At 41.7% G+C, this 18,941-nt stretch overlaps 1 protein-coding gene across 11 annotated transcripts in view; it reads left to right on the top strand.

Moving 5' to 3' along the window:
- The window catches only part of LOC113014550 (MAP7 domain-containing protein 1-like), a 54,634-nt gene that overhangs the window by 32,176 nt on the left and 3,517 nt on the right, over positions 1–18,941 (top strand). For 3 of the 11 annotated variants that reach the window (XM_026156159.1, XM_026156155.1, XM_026156163.1), the window contains 9 exons: positions 875–1,038; positions 3,001–3,109; positions 3,899–4,003; positions 10,418–10,543; positions 12,694–12,845; positions 13,722–13,864; positions 14,314–14,567; positions 15,343–15,655; positions 15,967–16,147. In XM_026156159.1, the coding sequence (XP_026011944.1) occupies positions 875–1,038; positions 3,001–3,109; positions 3,899–4,003; positions 10,418–10,543; positions 12,694–12,845; positions 13,722–13,864; positions 14,314–14,567; positions 15,343–15,655; positions 15,967–16,147 (1,547 nt within the window). The remainder of the gene's footprint in view (positions 1–874; positions 1,039–3,000; positions 3,110–3,898; positions 4,004–10,417; positions 10,544–12,693; positions 12,846–13,721; positions 13,865–14,313; positions 14,568–15,342; positions 15,656–15,966; positions 16,148–18,941) is intronic. The other 8 variants (XM_026156162.1, XM_026156158.1, XM_026156157.1 and 5 more) reach the window with 8 other exon arrangements.

Genomic DNA, 18,941 nt, shown 5'->3' with positions numbered 1-18,941 from the left:
AACATCTCCACAGAGTTTGTATACAGAAATCTGTGGCTCCCGAAGGATGAGCTATTCCTCAGGATGAACTTTAATAACTTTATCAAGCTTTTTATCTGGCACCCTCACAGCTTCAGACGCCTGTAGAATTAATCAGTCTTAGCTCTATTTCATGTTAAGCACAAAGCAGTAAAAATTAGCATTCTAACCCACCAAATAACAAACATACGATAATCAATGGTAAAATGCATTATCCATAAATGTTCTGAAAGAGTTAAAATCACTGTAAACCCACAAAGCACCTTTTTAAAGTGGACTTCTTATGCTTTTCCTTATTTTCTGTCATATAAAGTTATACTGATGGAGTGTTGGATGCTCATATTAATCATGGCCGAAGATTCAAATAATGAGGTCAGCATATGTAGAAGGAGCCCAAAGCTCAAGCTTAAGACAGTTTTTCTAGTCTTGGCTGTGTTTGATGTCAGTGAGAGCACTTTTTCTTTAGCCCCACCCACATACTGTCCAAAACGTCAGCTTATGAGGGGCAGCCAATCAGAAGAAAGCTGGCTTAAAACTCGAGGAGCTAGCGCAGTTTGTTTCAGACAGATTATGAACAGAGGGTTTGAACCAAGACTCAAAAAATTATACATTTTGACTATTTTTAAACTGTAATTAATGCAGAACTACTTGAGTCCAAGAGTAAAAAAGATTAAGCCATAAAAGGTCATAGTAGCTCCCCTTTAAGGTGCCAAATAAGGAAAAGGGAGTCATTTGTTTATATAGCAGTAATTCACAGCATTGCAAAAGCAGCTAACACGTGAGACCTAAATAAACTGTTTCAAACTGATATTGTTTTTTGTAAACAATTCTCTTTCTTTCTGTGGTGACCCTGCAGCTGCAAAGAAGGCTCAGTGGCTGCAGAAGGAGGAGAAGGCCCGGCGTCTGAGGGAGAATCAGCTGGAGGAGCGCAGGAGGAAGCTGGAAGAGCAGCGGCTGAAGGCGGAGAAACGTCGAGCGCTGCTGGAGGAGAAACAGAGACAGAAGCTAGAAAAGAACAAGGTGAAAAAGTCAAGCTTCCCATTTATCTGTTTGGTTCTTAAAGTTGACATCTGAATCGTCCAAAACTAGACTCTGTAACAAACACTGCATATTTGAACCCTTTCATGTTATTTTATAGGTTGATTTTGATGATTATCACTCAGCTGTTGGAAGAAGCAACCAATACTCAAAAATAATATTTATGTCCAGTCACAGAATACATTTCTGCTCTGCTTAAATTGAGCGCTAAGTAGGGTAAGGGAGTGTTTATGTAACTAAAACACTCTGCTGTACACAGTTTTTAGTATTCGGTGATTTCCCCTGGGACTTCAGATTGATAAATTTTACTATCTGACTGTGGAAAAACTGCTTTGTTGGATAACAGCATCATACAGCAGTAACTAGTCGTGTTGCCATCACAGAGAGGATGCCAAGCATTCAGCAAACAAGCTGCACATAAGTGTTGGGTGGACAAATTAATTGCTGACATCATAAAAATATTCCCATTATGTAACTAATGAGCTTCAGGGCCTTTTTGCACTCGATCCAGTTAGGTTTGGCTTCACATTGCAATTATGCAAGTGCACTAAGGAACCCTACGTGACATCTAAGCCTCCTGTCTTCCTTGCATATGTTGGCTGCATCTCATTATACTTTTGTGACCTCATTTACCATGCTTTTGCATGCTGTCATTTTGAATAGATTAAAATAAATGAAGAGATTCACTTTTTACAGGTTTACACACTGCTGCTGTGATTTAGCCTCTTTCATTCTACCTGAAAATCCCTGTTAGGGGATCCTACTACACTCATTTAAAGCTCCTTATTACTTTCAGAGTGGCTTTGTGTGACTCAAAATTCAAAATGATCCTTATTTACTTTACACTGGCCCTAGTTGTAACTCCCAATTACATTCACTGTCTAAAACAAGCAGTTTAAGCTATATTTCCCCTGCCTTTAAACCAGGTTTATTTTGATTGGCTGCTGCTGCCAAATGGAAGGTTTTAACATCAGGTGGGTGGGGCTTCTGGGCTCACACTCAAAGTGCAAGAGATTATCATATTAAAGATATCTACTCTAACTGACGTCACATCGGGCCAAGAGTAGAAAGAAACAGTGATTAGCTCGTAGTTTTAACCTTTGGGCATGTTTTAAAAGACTGTGCGGCATTAGTATAGTATACAGACAAGTGACCAATAGCCACGTGACATTAACTTGTCCACTCTTTTGGACATGTGACAATCATGGTGACAATATAGGAGGATCAAGTGAATAAGACCCCAGCCTCACAGACATACAGACCAGTCAGTAACCCCATTGTACCCGCCTGCTGCTAGTGGAAAATTGTTGGCAAAAAACATTGTGATTAGCTTGGTTGTTAGCATTTTGCTGCAATCATAGCTTGAATTGAACTCATGGACTTGCTGAACTGAAAAGTGTGATACAAACTGGAAATGGAGACCGTTTGCCTTCAAAGTAAAAGTTTAAAACATGTTGGCCACAGGGGTGAGGCACAGCTTTTACTTTGAAGGAGAACCTTATCCACTTCCAGTTTCCTTTGCACTTTTCTCAAGTTGTACTTATGCTGGGCTAGTAATTACCTATTAATTCTTACCAGCAGCTGTCAGACTCTATAACACAGTTAAACATCCTTTTGGTTATCGAACACATCAGCTTGTTTGTTCACTGCACATTTTATACATGTCTCCGTACAATATTTCTATACATATTTCTGTACATTGTTACCTGTATATACGAACTTAGGTTGCTTATGTATATAGGACCACCTTGTGTCTTCCTTTTATATTTTATATTCCCCTTGCTATAAGAGCTGTGTAAAACCCAAATTTCTCATCTGTGGCATAATAAAGGTCTATTCTATTCTATTCTATTCTAATAATTAAGCTGTTAAGCTGTCATTTCCGGTGCATATTTACTATAAAGATGTCATAGTTTAACACTGACTGTGTGTTTCTTCATGTAGGAGAGATATGAGGCAGCTATCAAGAGATCGACCAAGAAGACTTGGGCCGAGATCCGCCAGCAGAGGTGGTCCTGGGCAGGCGGACTAAACCAGACCTCCCGCAGAGAGAGTGAGTTTCAGATGAACCTAAACTATAATTATAATGATAATAATAATAGTAATACAAGCACATATGTATGATTTTCTCTCTGTTAACTCAAGTCTTTGTGCTGCACAGACTTGTGACTCACTGCTTCAGCTGATGCAACTCAAGGAAATAGCTCATGAAGGGTTTGCTGTCACAAGGGTGGGGTACCAGAGGCAGATGACCTACTCAGTAATTTATGATTATACCACTCGTAATTCCTCACTGTTGTTTGGGCAAAAATCAGTCCTGAGCGTCACAGTTGTTCATTTAAACTCAGAAGGACGAGCTTGAAGGTAGCCGTCACGCTCACGTTTCATTAGATCAGAAGTGTGAAGTGTGTTTTTTCAGGGAGCTGTGAACTTATTTCCCCGTTTTCAAACTTCTGTTAATGCTGTGTGACGGGGTGGTGCTGAGGGCAGCACAGTTACCTCTCCTCCAAAGTGTGAAAGGCCCTGATTGTGTGTGGAAACGTGAGTGATATTTTAGTTTTGGTAGCAGGAAGAAAGCTCGAGGTATTTACTCTGAAATGTGACTTCTAACTACACCCCCCCCCTCCCACGCTTTCCCCCAAATTTCCTCCCCATTTCCCTCCAAATCTGACTCCAGATTAGATGATAGAGAGTCTAATCTCAGAAAACGGTGAGTCCCTGTTCACAGCTGCATGTTCCAACCAAAGCAGCCCCGTCTCTTGTCAGCCCTCAGCTGGGGCCGCCGCCTGCACCCCGGCCGCCTTGTGAACAGTTGTTGTCTGTTGCGTTCTCTCCGGTGCAGGCAGATGCTCGGCCTCCACGGTCAACTTGCCGAGACAGGTGGACCCTGTCATTAACAACAGGCTGTCCAAGTCCTCTGCCACGCTCTGGAACTCCCCCAACAGAAGTAAGGACGACCCGACGTCAGTGTCCACCAGGCTTCCTCTTCCCTCTCCCTTTCCCTTCCAGTTCATCCCCCTCCTTTTCCACCTTCCCCTTCTCCTCTTACCCTAATCTGGTTTTGTTTTATTATAACTGTCGTCTCTGGTGGCCTGCCTGCCTGCCTGTGCTTGGTGACTGGTCATTTACCACCTACTCCCTCCTCTTAATCACGCTCTCGGTCTCGTGTGCATCGTGTTTTTGTTTTTTTTACTTTTTTCTTTAATTTCAGTTGGTGGCTTGTCATTGATTTGAGTCTCCTCTGCATTTTTGATCAGCCTCCCTTTCACCTTGACATCACTGAGCCATATTTTGTGGTATATTTTGGTGTTTCATAGGCTTATAAGTTCACATCTTGTCACCTCCTTTTTGGTTGTCCCCTCCACTGTACTGTTGGTGGTTGGCTGTGCTGGTGGTGGTGGTGATGGTGATGGTATAGGTGGAAGGTATAGTGTGATTGTTGCAAGTGAATCAAGTTTAGCAACTAAATGCAAATATATATTTTTATGCTGCCTTAAACTGTACAATATTGGATTGTTTCCTTTGGTTTTACATGTTTATCGATGTAATGGCTCAGTCACACTAGAGTAAAAAAGGACAGAAACTTCATCGCGACTAAGAAACATCAGTAGTGGTCCAGGGAATCTGCAAGTAGTTTTGATCTCAAGGGTTTGACAGTAATAAACACAGACAGATTGCCAAAACATTGCAATCAATCTGTGCTGATGAGTGCTAATTAGCTGGGATGCATCTCTTTGAAATAGAGGGCGTTACTCAACTGGTTGTATTCTGATTATATGAGTGTAAACAAGCAAGGTTGCTGTGCACCCATGTCATTTAAATCGCCATCCAGCAGCAACAACTATTTGTAGAGGAACTTCTGTTTCAAGCCTGTAAGGTTATGGCTGGACTCTCACCATAAGTAGATACTTTGAATTTCTATGTATGCTGACAGCAACAGCTTTGCAGCTAATGGCAACAGATTTGTTCATAATCACTGAATTGTTACAAATAGATTGCACATAACTGCTAGCTTGACTCTATTCAATCACAAACTGGTAGGAGACTAATATCAGACTGACGCTGTTTTATTTGTTTTATCGCACCAAAAGCCACTTTAATGATGGCATCTGACTGCAAGACTAAAGCAAATGTTTCAAAGGCAACAAGCTCACAGGGTTAAAAGTTTTGGTTATGCCACAGTCTCCGGCCATTATTTTCCCTGCACAATCTGATATCCCTGTGTTGGTGTTATTCTTTTATCATCATAATAATATTGATCCAGGATCAACATTGCCATGACCACTGATGATGTCTGAGCATTTAGTTTAGCATTAGCCAAAATTTTTGAATGACCAAAATGAACTAAAACCAAGCTGAACGTTTGTTTTAGAAGAGTTTTATATAGACAAATGCATTTTTCCCTTTTCCCCACATTGAAAAGCTATGACATCACCAATGTGATTAATCTGTTATAATTTTGATCCTGGACAGACGTTATTATAACGATGCAGCTACAACACCAGCACGCAGATATCAGATACAGTTTTTTGACTGTAGTATAAGACATTTTCTTACTTTTAGGTTTATGTAAAGATACTTTTCAAGTATATATTACATCATTCCTCTTGTTCAAACAGTGCATAAAATTAAGCAACAAGCCCTACAGTTAAAATAAGAAACTCATCATGAAACTGTGCGAGCTAGCTCTGTAAGGTTCAACAACAAGTTGAAAGTTTTTCCTCCAAGATCGTGTTTATGCTTAGAAGTGGATTTTCTAATTTCCTGAATTGTTGGTATAACTTAAATAGGCGTTAGCACGATTATTTCTACACCGTGTGTGGACTGTGCACATAAGTCAAGCTAAACAGCAACATCAGCATGCTAACATGCTCCCAATGCTAACACGCAGACTTTTAGCATATATAAAATTCCCTTAGTTTACTGTGTTAGCATGCTGGCATGTTTTTATTAGTACTTAACACAAGGTTTTGCTTCAGAGGGAAAATGATAAAATGGAGTACTTGGAAGCATAGCCATCAACCTGAGTTAGTATGACAGTTTCACTGTAGCTCATCAGTAACATGAAAAAGCTACTCAAATATTTCTGTCATTGCTGTTAATTACATTGTTGTTGTCACGCACAACTTGACAGATCTAGGTTTGCTATATATATATTTATATAAAGCTCTTGCATATTGTCTCAGACTTATATCCGTTATATGTGTACTCAGCTGAGATTTCAGAGACCTTTTACTATAAACAAGCCACATTCACGCCGCCGCCAACCCCTCTAGCATCAAAATGCAAACTTTTTTCACTCTTTAAAAGCAAAAAATAATCATAGACACAAAGTAGTAAATTGAAACAAATTGCCACCAGAATTTGATGAAAATGCACAACAGATTTGGATTTTTCTTTTTTTGCTTTTATCCATTTGTTAAATTTGAAACATTGCTGTAGGTAATATTTTTTCATTCCATTAAAATAATATTTCAAATATCTGAAACTTTTGTTTGAGGTTGTAGAAAAGTATAAGATGATTTTAGCATGCCACGTAACAAATATATAAAAATATTTCACTAAAAATTCTTCTAAAAACTGGATTTTCAGGCCAATTGTAATTGTCTTTCGATTATTTAAGGAGTTAGTTAATAATAACAAGAAATGTTATTTTACAAGAACTGAATAATTTCAGGTAAATGCTGACAATTAGACATTTAATCATAATAATAAATAGAAGTAGTCGCTTTAAGATATTTTTCAGCTTGTAACAAACTGAGCAGTTGTCTTTTTGTCAGCAGTACAATAGTATGTCTAAATTGCTCTATCAGACTTCTTTTATCAATCTCCCGAGTTCCCACATACACACACTTAAGCGACACTGTCTTCATCTCATTTCGTCACGCCTCATGACGTGTTATTATTGATCGTATCACCCACGGTGCAATCACCAGCTCGGTTATCGGCTTGCTCGCGAACACAATACAGATTCAGATTTTGTGCTTGATCATCACTAATACAGACACTCCGATACTGCAGGCACATGAAAGGACGGTCGATAGCAGAGCTGCTGTCTCTGGGCCAGAGGGTGGCGGGATGGTGACGTTTACAGATGCAGGTACCTCGAGGTGAACAGTCGATCAGCAGGCGGCAGCTCAGCCTCCCTTTGCCGCATTGGAGAAGGAAGAGGAGGAGGGAAAACACTGTTGCTTAGCAACAGGAGGTAGTCGGGTTATCAGTTTGTCATAAAACATGCTGTGAGAAGGATCTGTCCTGTGTGCAGCAGAGGTGACTGCCTTTACGGTGGAGGTTTAAGAGTGGCGGCATCTCGAATGAGTCGTAGCAGCTCTGATCACACTGACCCTTGTGTACATGTGGTGTTTGTCTGTAGGTGAGGTGTCTCACACTCTGGCTGGTGTGTGTCGTTAAAACAGAGGAATGAAAAGAATCTGAACTTCATCGTCACACATGGACGCTTCTATAAAAAGCATGTTGTTGGTTAAAATTACCGGACAACAGACAGGAAGTCGCCAAAAACCCGACCGGCTGTCGTAAATTGACAGACGTCACAGTGAGACTCTGTCTGGCTGTGGGGTTTTGGACCAAACAGTGAAAGCAAGACTGTCAAACTCATTTTAGATCCTGGGTGTGATGTGCAGCCTAATTTCATCTCGAGTGGACCAAACCTAAAAGCGTTTGCTTAAATCTTTAATTTTTTCCCAGTTTTTGTAACAGTAGCCAAAAAAGCTTAAATTAAAGTTACCACTTTTTACATTTAAACAACTGACAACAGAAAGTATTTCACCCAGCTTTTCTCATTTAATAATGAACCACAACAACAACTTCTCTATATCTAAAAATACTTTTAACCTTTCAGACATTTCCACTGTTGAGTATTCGGGTTGGCATCACCACAAAAGGCTTACCATGTTTTTGTACTTTTGTTTTTTACCATTATTGAAAAGTAACAGTAACTAAGGGGTTTACTCCAGTTTTCACACTTAAATGATACAGTTTGCTGAGCTGTTTTTGGCCCCCGGTCTGCATGTTTGACACCAGTACGTGATGTTATTGAGACAATAACAATATCGAATTACCAAGTGATGCTGGTAGAAGTGAAAGTACGAGTTCTGCTTTCTTCTGTCATTTGTTAAATGTGGCATCATGTTTTTAAGGCTGTGGTTTTACTTCAGTTTCTTTTAGTTTAATAATACTATTCACAGAAAGTTCTCTGGAAAAACAGCTGAGTTTAAGCCAGGGAAAATACAGAGTATATTCATCTTTTATTTATTGTGGAAAAACTACTTAAAGCTTAGCTCCAGGAAAAACAGATACATTTACCACACTCGTGGCAAACGAGCACAAGCTTCATGCTTCGTCCTGCTTCTTTACATTTCTCACCTGACCCTGACGAGAGTCTAGTTTCCTCTCAGACCTCTTTAATTAGCAGCAGTATGCTGAAAAAATAAATGTTCTAGAGTTCTACATATTGTTACAGTGTAATAATATGTGTTAGTCATTTAGATAAATACTAAAAATACATTGTTTTTCTTACAATATGCTGCATGGATTAGAAAGAAAACCATCTAAGAAGCAAGGAGGGCTAAATGTTAAAATGTTAACATTAATAGTAGAAATTGTCATTATGTAACTGATTAGATATTTAGATTGTTGTTATTGGTGCTTTAACGCCACACTGTTTACTGCTTTAAATATTGTAAATCATCATTATCTATAAATCATTAAAAATGTTGTATTCAATGTTTGCTGTTTTGGTTTCAGCATATACATACACCGCCCAGTTTTACTTTGTTCTGTATGTATTAAAATGCACACCCAGTTATCTGTATACGTCTTTATCGTCAAACCTTGACTCAAACCACGTGTACGTGCGCTCCTGTGAGTGCCATTTATTCTTTTTTTCTCCCACCCTTTATTACAATCTGTTGGATTATATCCTCCTGTTGTTGCACGCTGACCCTTTATCACATGAGACTCGCTAAAGAAGCACGCAGAGCCATGTTCAGGTCGGAGGAGTGCGTCTGTGCTTGCAGGACAAACAGCACAGAACCCAGAAAACTCTGAGGGCCCTTAGCAGTTAGTGTGGGGTCGTGTAAATGGCCAAAGTGGGTCTTACCTTTGTTTTTGAGTAGTAAGTCGTAAAAATGAACTGGGGACACTCCTCTGTGTGTGTGGGTTTTGTTTTTTTTAATATTTGATGTCTTTGTGCACAACATGTTCAGGCGTTCATCCTGTACGACTTCTCTTCAGTGTTGAGTCTCATCATGTCTGAAAGGCAGGCTGGAGTTTGACCAAACATTTCTCAGCAGCAGTAAGACTCACTGGATGAGTTAAACCTCAGCGGTCAGAGCTAAAGAAGCACTGAGCTCAGGAGTCTGGGGATTTCCTATTTTTCCTATTGTTCACAAATCCCATGAATAAACTGCTTTATGGGGCTCCATTGTTGCTCAAAATCTCCGTGACATGCAGTTTTTTTTTACCGTCAGAGTGCTGCCACAAACTATTCCCTCCAGAACACCAAATGAGTATTAATCCGCTGTTGAAAATAGTTCCTACAGTTGCTCTATTTCTTCCTGTTGAAGTTTTACCTTTAAATCATATATTAATTCTTAGGCCTCCAGTTTATCCATTATTATCTACTCTTTGGAGAACGTTCTCTGATTGGCTGCCTGTTGCAAACCAAAGGTTTGAACAGCAGGTGGGTGGGGCTTCTGCACTCGCTTATAGGTGTGTGTGCAGGTGATCGTGTAAATAATATGCCTGTTTGATATCATACAGAGCTTTTGACTCACAGGATGCTGGGAACCAAACCCCAACAAAAAGAACAGATTTTATTGTACAAAGCGATTTGGAATAAAGTATTTATAAATCAAATAAAAATTGAATTTTAATCATATTTAATTTCTTGGTTCCACCTGCTGATATTCGAATCAACCAGTGAGCGTTGATGCTTCCCAGAAATGTTTCCGTAGCTGAGCTTGCATTCAGGTGCAGGTGGAAACTCGTGTAAAATCCTGTGGACTAATCTGCATTTTATTCCTGTCTGAGAATTCAAACCCTGAAGACACAAACACATTGACGGTCTGAGGGTTTGTCTGGCTAAATAAACACACGATGAAGGTGTTTATTTACAGGTGTTTACATCATAACCAGGTAACATTTCCTCATCCGGCTTCATGTGTGTGTTTTCGTGAGGTTTTCAGCAGCACACGAATGCAGCATAAAAACTCCACTCTGCATCGGATGTAGAGAGGGTGTGTGAGTGTGCGTGAAAGTGTAAAGTGGGAGGTTTTTTAGTGTGTAAGAGGAGTATCTGCTGTAACACTAACTCGACACTGACAGCGCCCTCTTGTGTCAGCCCGCAGCCTGCGCCTCAGCCCGTGGGAGAGCCGGATCGTGGAGCGGCTCATGACGCCGACGCTGTCCTTCCTGGCCCGCAGCCGCAGCGCCGCCACCCTCCTCAACAACAGCGACTCTCGTGAGTGTAAGACACCTGCTATACCTTTCTACCCTTACTCTGCTTAACCTCTGCTCCTGTGCACACACGTCTTATTGTCTGTAGTGATTTTTTTCATTCCTTTCATAAAAGGGAAAGAGTTTGTTTGCTGTGAATCAAACAAAACGGAATAAGATCCTAATCTTCCCCCGTTCTTTTTATCCTTTGTGGAGCATGTGGTATGTTTGTCCTAAACTGTGCCTTGGTTTACTTCGTGGTACATTTATGCCGAGTTCTACACAATATCATCACAAAAACTTCTCAGTCTGAATGATACAGACAGAAAAATGAACGATGATGAGGTCGTAAATCCCTTCATGTCAACCAGTGCCAACAAAACACAAAGCTGTTAGATTGTTTTTAATCCTTGCCATAGCTTGGAGTGTGAGCTGCTCCTGCCGAAACATACAAATCCAAAAGTGGTAACATCTGTTGGAGGCCTTGTACTGTTGTCATGGATGTAAGCAGTCCATGACACATTTGGAATGACGGTGTGCTGGAGTGAACACAGCAAGCAACAAGATCACTGACAGTCTCTGGGACACATCGACAGGCAGAACTATTTTCCAGGCAACAATGTTACTTCAGACTTTTGAATAATATCAGCAGATTTTACAACAGAGATACTAGAGCACTATCTGATGAGCTTGCTCCCATCAGGGATGTATGGGAAAGATGTGTGCAGCTCATTTCACGGAAGGTCAACCCAGAGCCTGAGGTGACAGTGGGTGAAGATTTTGCCCCAAGGAAAATGCTCCTTATGGCGATACATGTCCAGCAATCCAAGCAAATACTACATAATCTGATTTGATATGAATACGAGCTATGCATGGAATTGAAAACATGGGTCAAGATTGACCCGTAACACCACAAATGTAACCATACAGTAGTTCATGATATTAAAGTAAAAAATAAATAGAACAAATTTATTTTAGAGAGCTCTATTCTGATACTTCTCAGTAAAAAGAAGTTAACATAACAACTTTTTATAGATCTTTTAGATAATTCCTGTGAGATTCCAATTACCATTTTGTTAGATTGAGAACGAGAGGTATGCTGTAAAGAAGGCAAAAGAAAAATACTAAAAGCAGCCTTTTCATGGATAAAAGACCCGTTAAAAATCAACCCATTAACATAAGAGATAGTAATAGTTTTGTAAGTAGGTACTTAAACAAAGTGAAGTAAAAAGCAAACTCGCCTCTCTTGCGATATTTTTTTGACTGCCAGTATCTGTCACTTGTTGCATAATTGTTTATTTAGTTTGTTTGTCCCTTTTTTTTCTGCCCAGTAACATGACATGAGAGCCAAGCTACGATTGGTTGGAGATCAACATTAATTTATGATGTAACATTCACCTAATCGGACACAGTGACAGAAAAGATATATTCTGTGATCTGAACCTGACATTTATTGTTTTCTTTCTGGAGCTTTTGGTCACACAGTTTGGTCCACAGGGTTTTGGACAGAGACAGTTTGTAATTTCCCCTCTGTACACCACCGAAGTCAAACAACCAGGATATGATCCTTCTATTTAAACATAAGTGAGTTTTTCTACGTACTTTTGAACCTCTGGAAATGAAGGACTACTTATAAAAATGGCAGTAATTGCTTGACAGTTAGTTTTATTAAATGTCTTTAATTAAAGCTGAAAGTCTGCACTTGGCTCACATCTGGGTTGGTTGATTTAAAGTCCACTGACTTGGTGTACAGATGCAAAACTACCAAACATGTGTCATTGTCCAAAACCTTCTGGAAGACATGAGCTTTAAGACATGGCCTCCATCATCTGTGCATTTCTATTACTTTTTCAGAATTTTGTTCTATTTTTAAGTAAAACTCATATTCAGTGTTGATGAGGCGAAATGTAGCTCGAGCTAGTGTTGTCTCATAAAGTGCAAAGATGCTTTAATTAAATATAAAGCTACAATGGAAAGCAATAAAATTTGATTGTGTTTTGAGTGTGATCAATCCGTCACCTTCAGCTCGGCTTCCGTCACTTTGTCGGTCAGCAGGGTCAGCATGTCGTGTTCGCCGTGTGGCCTCACCGTGGGGTTTTTACCACCCTGCATGGTGTGTGTTTGTATGTGTGTGTGACCTCGGCCCTGCTGCCGCTCTCTGCATGTTTGTTTGTCACTCAGACTCTCACCACTGCTCCCGTTCAGCCTCGGCCAGCCCGCTGAACGCCTGCTCCCATCATCACCCGCACCAGAACACCGCAGAGCGCTGGAGGGTCTCCTCGGCCAGCACGCCGGACATCACCCAGCGCCAACGCCGCCGAAACTCCACCCCGGTAGGAGAGCGTGATTAGGATTAAACAGTTTTTGAGTATATTATCATTTTCACTAAGTAGCCCTGATATCCTGCTATGGTAACAGAAATCTGCATCAGGATTAATCATATTCTAATCAATACTTCATATAAATAATTGTTGTGTGTTGTTCATCGTAACAAAACTGTCATAATGGACCAAAGTTTCAGATCAGGTCAGAGGTCACTAGTCATCATCTTCAGACAGAATTTTCCACTCTAGGATTCGAATGATGAGTGACAGGAGTGACAGCCCTATTATGGTCATCTCAGCCATAGAGGCCACACCCACCATCTGCTTAAACCTACTTGTGAGGGGCAGCCAGTCAGAAGGCAGTTGGCTTAAAGGGGGAGGAGCTAAAATAGCTTGTACAGAGTACACAGAGTAGTAAAAGTTTTAGTTAGTTTTCAGTGGAGTAAAATTAATTTTAACGCTCCAGTTAATGCCATAAAAACAACAGCTAACGAGACATTTTTTGTCCAGGAGGTGATTCGATGAACATGGATGGTAAATGAAGCCCAGAAATAACAAAACTTCCTTTTATAAAAACATCACTGGATGGTGTCAAACATTACATGCAGAGAAAACCTTGAATAACAAATCCAACTTAACAAATAACGAACAAACCCAAACAGGGGAAAGCAAATTGGAAAAAGGTGACTGAGTCTATTGTTGAGTCTTTCTACAGCACACAGCATGAATCACACACAAACCTTATGAAAAGTATTATACCTAATAACATTCAGAAGACTGCAGCTATAATGAACTGGGTTTCATTTTCCAGCTCCAGCAGGATTTAAATTACACGATTATATAATAAGGTAAAAACTGGTTATTTGTCTCATCTCTTCCTTCAAGGTGGATAAAAAGAAGAAAGAGAAGAAGGACAAAGAGCGAGAGAATGAAAAAGAGAAGAGCGCTCTCACAAAAGAGAAAGTGCAGAAGAAAAGACAGACGGCATCGCCTACGACCACGATCCAGAGATCCAGGCCAGAGACCAGGTATCGCAGCAGATTACCTGCTTTACATCAGATAAATATGTCCAAAAACTGTGGTTTATTAAGCAAACGGTTAATTAACTCTGTGTTAATTTAGGCGAGAAGCTGGGAGATAGACTGCTTTAGCCTTGGAGCAGATTAATGTGTGGCAGATGGTCGAAGGTGGAGTAACCTAACGTTTAAAAGAGACGCTGCTGGACTCTAGCAGCAGGTCTGTTAGAGTGAATGATCACAGGAGGAAATGACGGCTCTCTGCAGAGATTCATGACGGCTGAATGTGGAGTTTCACATTGAGTCACTCCCAACTTCCACATGACCTAGTTTTGTTTTTTTATGTAGAGCGCTGGGAACCTTTTTACCTTTTCCTGCACTGATCTGAAATGTCGTTTCTCCCCTCTCTCTCATCTCTGGTACTCGTTCTGCTCATATTTCACCTCCTGTCTGCTCCTCAGCACCCTGAGGCCCAAAAACAGACCTCCGTCACCTGCCGCCCCCAAAAGTCGCCCCCTGTCCCCACTGGTGCCAGCAACAGGTGCCACGAAGACCGCCTCGGGCAAGAAAACGCCTCCTCCTCCTGGCATCAAGACCCGACCGAAACGGGCCCAGACGCCTGCCAGAGTGCAGCCCCAGGCGGTTTCTGCTGTCACCGTGGAAACGGGCCATGAACCCCAGCAGCCCGACACTTCAGAGGAGAAAAAGAGTGAGTGTGGGTATCACGCTGATGATGTCTGTGGCTTCAAGGTGACCTGGAGGTTTTGGCTGACATTCACCATGCAGTAATCTGTGTGTGTGTGTGTGTGTGTGTGTGTGTGTGTGTGTGTGTGTGTGTAAGCTCAGCTTACAGTGACCTGAATGCATCAGGAACTGAACTTGACGATTAATTTAGTGACAGTTTTGTGACTCTTCCGTGAAACGTGCAAAAATAAAACCACAATCCTCACCCTAGAGTGTTCACCGATGTCCTGTCGAAATCAAATGCTCAAGCCTGCATCCAGGAGGATGTTAATAAGAAGTTTTAACGTGCATTTCTGATTGAAGCATCCAAGTCATGCTCAATTTGTAGGCAAATCTATAATTCCTTCATTCCCGATTGCATCTATTCAGTGAAAACGATAAAGAAAACAGAAGCTGAAACATGCAGCCATCTTTAAATTCAGCTTTAGTTTTGTGATAGAACGTGATTCAGCTTTGTGGTGACAAATAAGATGTGTGTAAATCACAGAAACAACCATAGATCTAGAAAATGTCTGGAGAGGACTGTCAGTACGCCGTCATGTTGAAGCTGCTCTTTTGTTTAAAGAGGAGGAAAGTGGTGAGGCGTGATTGACGTACTCGCTCATGGTGTCTGACAAAATGTCTTTTCACGCTGTCGCTGTGATCTGCGCTGTGTGGCTTCCTTTATAACACTGGAAGCTTTAAAATTGATTAAATGCTAAATCAGACCTTACTGTTAAAACGTCTCTTTCTCGCCTCTCTATCAGCCCCGGGTAACGTTCCTGCCATCGTGGTGTCCTCCGCACCGGCCACTCCTCTTTCTCCCAGCCCGCCGGTCGTATCAGCAGCGTCTCCAACTGTACCGAGCGTAGAACCTGCGGCGACCACCGTCAGCAATCCCGCTCCTTCTGCTGCACCTGCTGCCGCCTCCACCCCGGCCGCACCGGCCAGCAGCAGGCCGTCGGCAGGCACTAACGACCCAGAGGAGGCCGCTCGCGTCCTCGCAGAGAAACGCAGACAAGCCCGAGAGCAACGGGAGAGAGAGGAGCAGGAGCGTCTGGAGCAGGAGCAAAAGAAGAAGTGAGACCTGCTGTCCACACAGACTGTGTGCCTCATAAAATATGATAACACAATGCATGACAGACCATGTTTTCCTGAGTTTGTAAGGCAGATTTTGGATAAACACTTAACATTGTGCTGTGATCTAAACCCAAATAGACACTCACTAGTAAACAAAACATTAAAGCAACACAGTTGCTTTAATGTCAGCAAACCTACAACATAATAAAATGCATCATCTCAGGCACACGTTCAAAAAAGATATTATTTAGGAGAGGGCGCCACAGACCGCTGATGCGAATGCAGCTTGTAACGCAGAACCTTCTCCTCAGGATCCTGCAGGAGGAGGCAAGGGCCCGGGAGGCAGAGGAGAGGAAGCGCAGGGAGGAGGAGGCTCGCTTCATGGCCGAGCAGCAGCGCCTGAGAGACGAAGCCAGGAGAGCTCAGGAGGAGAAGGAGGCGCAGGAGAGAGCGAAGGTCGAGCAGGAGGAGAACGAGAGGCTGCAGAGACAGGTGGGTGATGACAGGAGTTATTAAGATGCTGCAGATTATGTCATTCCAACTTGAATAAGACCAGTGCATACGTGAGTCCAGGAGGTAGGAACGCTGGGTTTAATGGTGGTTTAGTCCCGGGCTTTAAGCTAAGTCAGTAAAAAAATTAATAGATTCTGGTATAAATATGCTTCAGTACATTTCATTTAGTCCACACAAAGGCTTCAGGAGGGGAACAATGATTCGAGTTGCCTTCCATCACACCATGATAACCGTAATATGATAAAATGCACACATGGGCCAAAGTTTACCACTTCTCTTGAGGTCTCTTGTCTGCCTTCAGCATTGAGCTGTTTCTTCATACTTTGAAGGGTGCAAAGGATCCACTTGTGCATCCTCGATTATGGCTCCTCCTGCAAGCCTCCTCTCCCCTCTGTCCTCCACATACATTCAAGGATTTCAAGACATCCTTTCTGAGATTGATTTTCAGGTCACAGGCAGTAGGGCAAAGGAAATGAGAAGGTGCGACTTAATGAAAAAGGAAAAAGCCAGAGGACATGAGGAGAGAAGGCAGGGATGTGCGAGTTAGGTGCAGAACAAAGCTTTAACATGATGGGCAAAAAATAAAGTGTTAGGTGGGGTGTTCATGAGGAAATAAGCATCACAGTGCAAAAAGAGAAACTTAGAAGCTGATCAAAAAGCAATAAGGCAATAAATTAAAAAATCTCAGTGCTGTGCTGTCTGATTGAGAGCTCTTCTCTCCCTAAATTTAAATGCTCAGAGGCATAATTACTGAGAAAAGTCAAAGGGGAAAGTATGGAAGTCTACTGGATGTATGGAAGCTTGTTTCCAAAGGTTTTGGAGTAATAACTCAAAATTTCAAGTTATTGTGTCAGTTGAAATTTTGAGATCACTGGTTGAAACGAGCTTCCATGGACTTGGGCCATAATGTTCTGAAACATCAGAACATTTTTATAGTATACATCCAGAGTGACCCACAGAGCTACAATGGACACATTAGTGGGAAATACACTTCGTTGAAATAAACCAGAATTATCCTTTAACCCCTTCGGCGTGTTTGTGGTAATCCAGTGAGAATCAGACACCCGTTCCTGACAGATCATCAACTCCACTGTAAATACCCTTTGGTGTGAAACCCCACTTTAATTTTCCATTAACCACCATGAATCCCAGTGATCCCCACATGCAGTAAGCCCATTTACCATCTGGGCAGATTAATGTGCAGGAAACTGTGCTGCTGTGAGCCCAAACATCAGCCTCTGTGACTGTCTGGCATCTGGGCAGATTAAAGAGTATGAGTATGTGCTGCTGTCACTCATGAGCACTAACAGTCAGAGGGCCCTTGTCTGCTGTGGGCACATTCCAGCTGGTGACCTCCATAATGGCGATGAGGGAGCCATTGTGATGGTGGAGGGTAGCGACGGGCCTGTGCTGCCTCTGTCTCGGTCGCTCGGCTCTGGATAAGCAGCGTCAGTGCGCGCCATGCCTGAAGCACTCAGCTCGTCTCGACTCCCCTGCTCCTCTCAATCAGGCCATTGTTCCACCCTGACAGCGAGCTTGCTTCACAGTGGAGTGGCCTCATATTTTTTTAGAGGTCATTTCGCTCAAGTGTTCAGCTAAATGGTCTGAAAATGCGCAGGGCTTGGGGAAGATGCAGGCAAGATTTAAAAAACAGCTGGCTGCACCTCACGACACCTTGTGTTGTTTTCACTGCTGCATTTTAAACATACGTGTGTTTAAATATCCAGTCAAATATGTAATGGGGGTTAAATAATATGAGGTCAGACCTGAAGGCTGCAGACCTGCAGACCACGCTGAGCAGGTGCTGCCCCCTGGTGGTCAGTTGGTTTCATTTGCATGTTTTTTTAATGGTGTAAGGAGCCCCATCTCACTCAACATATGATTGCTGATTGCAGCACACATGACAAGTGTCAGATGGTTATAAGAAGTCAGTCTCATAAATATTTTTGAAGCAATTATTGACTCAAAACTGAAATATTTTAGCAAAATGTAAAGATGTGTGCAAGAAAGGGCCTCAAGCATTATCTGTCATGCTCGAAGAAGCTTTTTTCTTTCTTTTTTTAATTGTCTACATATGCAACAGGTGGCTGGTTTAATATTATTTGACAGCTCACAGCCTTTGCAGAGGGAGTTTCTTTCTTCTGGATGAAAGCCTCAAAGTGCCGAAGAGTCGGGTTAAAAAACAGCTTTGTTACAGCCACAATCACCCAGATAAACCGCAGCGTTTATAGCACAAATGAGCTTGTTTGCTTATTTAATTTGCTATTTTCATTATGTTGCATGGTGGCACGGTGGTTAGCACTGTTGCCTCACAGCAAAAATGTCTGAGTTCAGGTCCACCATCAGGCTGGCGTGAGTTTTTGTGGAGTTTGTGTGGGTTCTCTCTGGGTACTCTGGCTTTTGCTTTGGCTTTGAAAATGTCCTTTCTCATGGCTGTCTTCAGAAAGTGGGGATCTTACTGGCCCAGTAGGCACTGCCAGTCCTCTCCGAGGCCCTCCCCAAACTGCAGCCGTATTATCACAGCTTATTCCAGCTGTAGTCACATCAAAAAGTCATAGTGCATTGTTTTGTAAATACAAGAAAATATGTTTCATATATAGCCTCTCTTTTATTTCTACCTGTATGTTACTTTATTAGGTACATTTAAACTAAAGTTTTCTTATTAAATCTACCTTTACACTACCTATAATATGTTGTACAGCTGTGCGGACAGTGTTAGGCTAATATCCCGTTCCCTTTTGAACCCTCGGTCACCTTTAACTTTTACTTGGTA

This window comes from Astatotilapia calliptera, chromosome 22, assembly GCF_900246225.1.
Source record: "Astatotilapia calliptera chromosome 22, fAstCal1.2, whole genome shotgun sequence".
Classification (NCBI taxonomy): domain Eukaryota; kingdom Metazoa; phylum Chordata; class Actinopteri; order Cichliformes; family Cichlidae; genus Astatotilapia; species Astatotilapia calliptera.
Note: the sequence above shows the minus strand (reverse complement) of the source record. Positions and strands in the feature narration are given on the sequence as shown.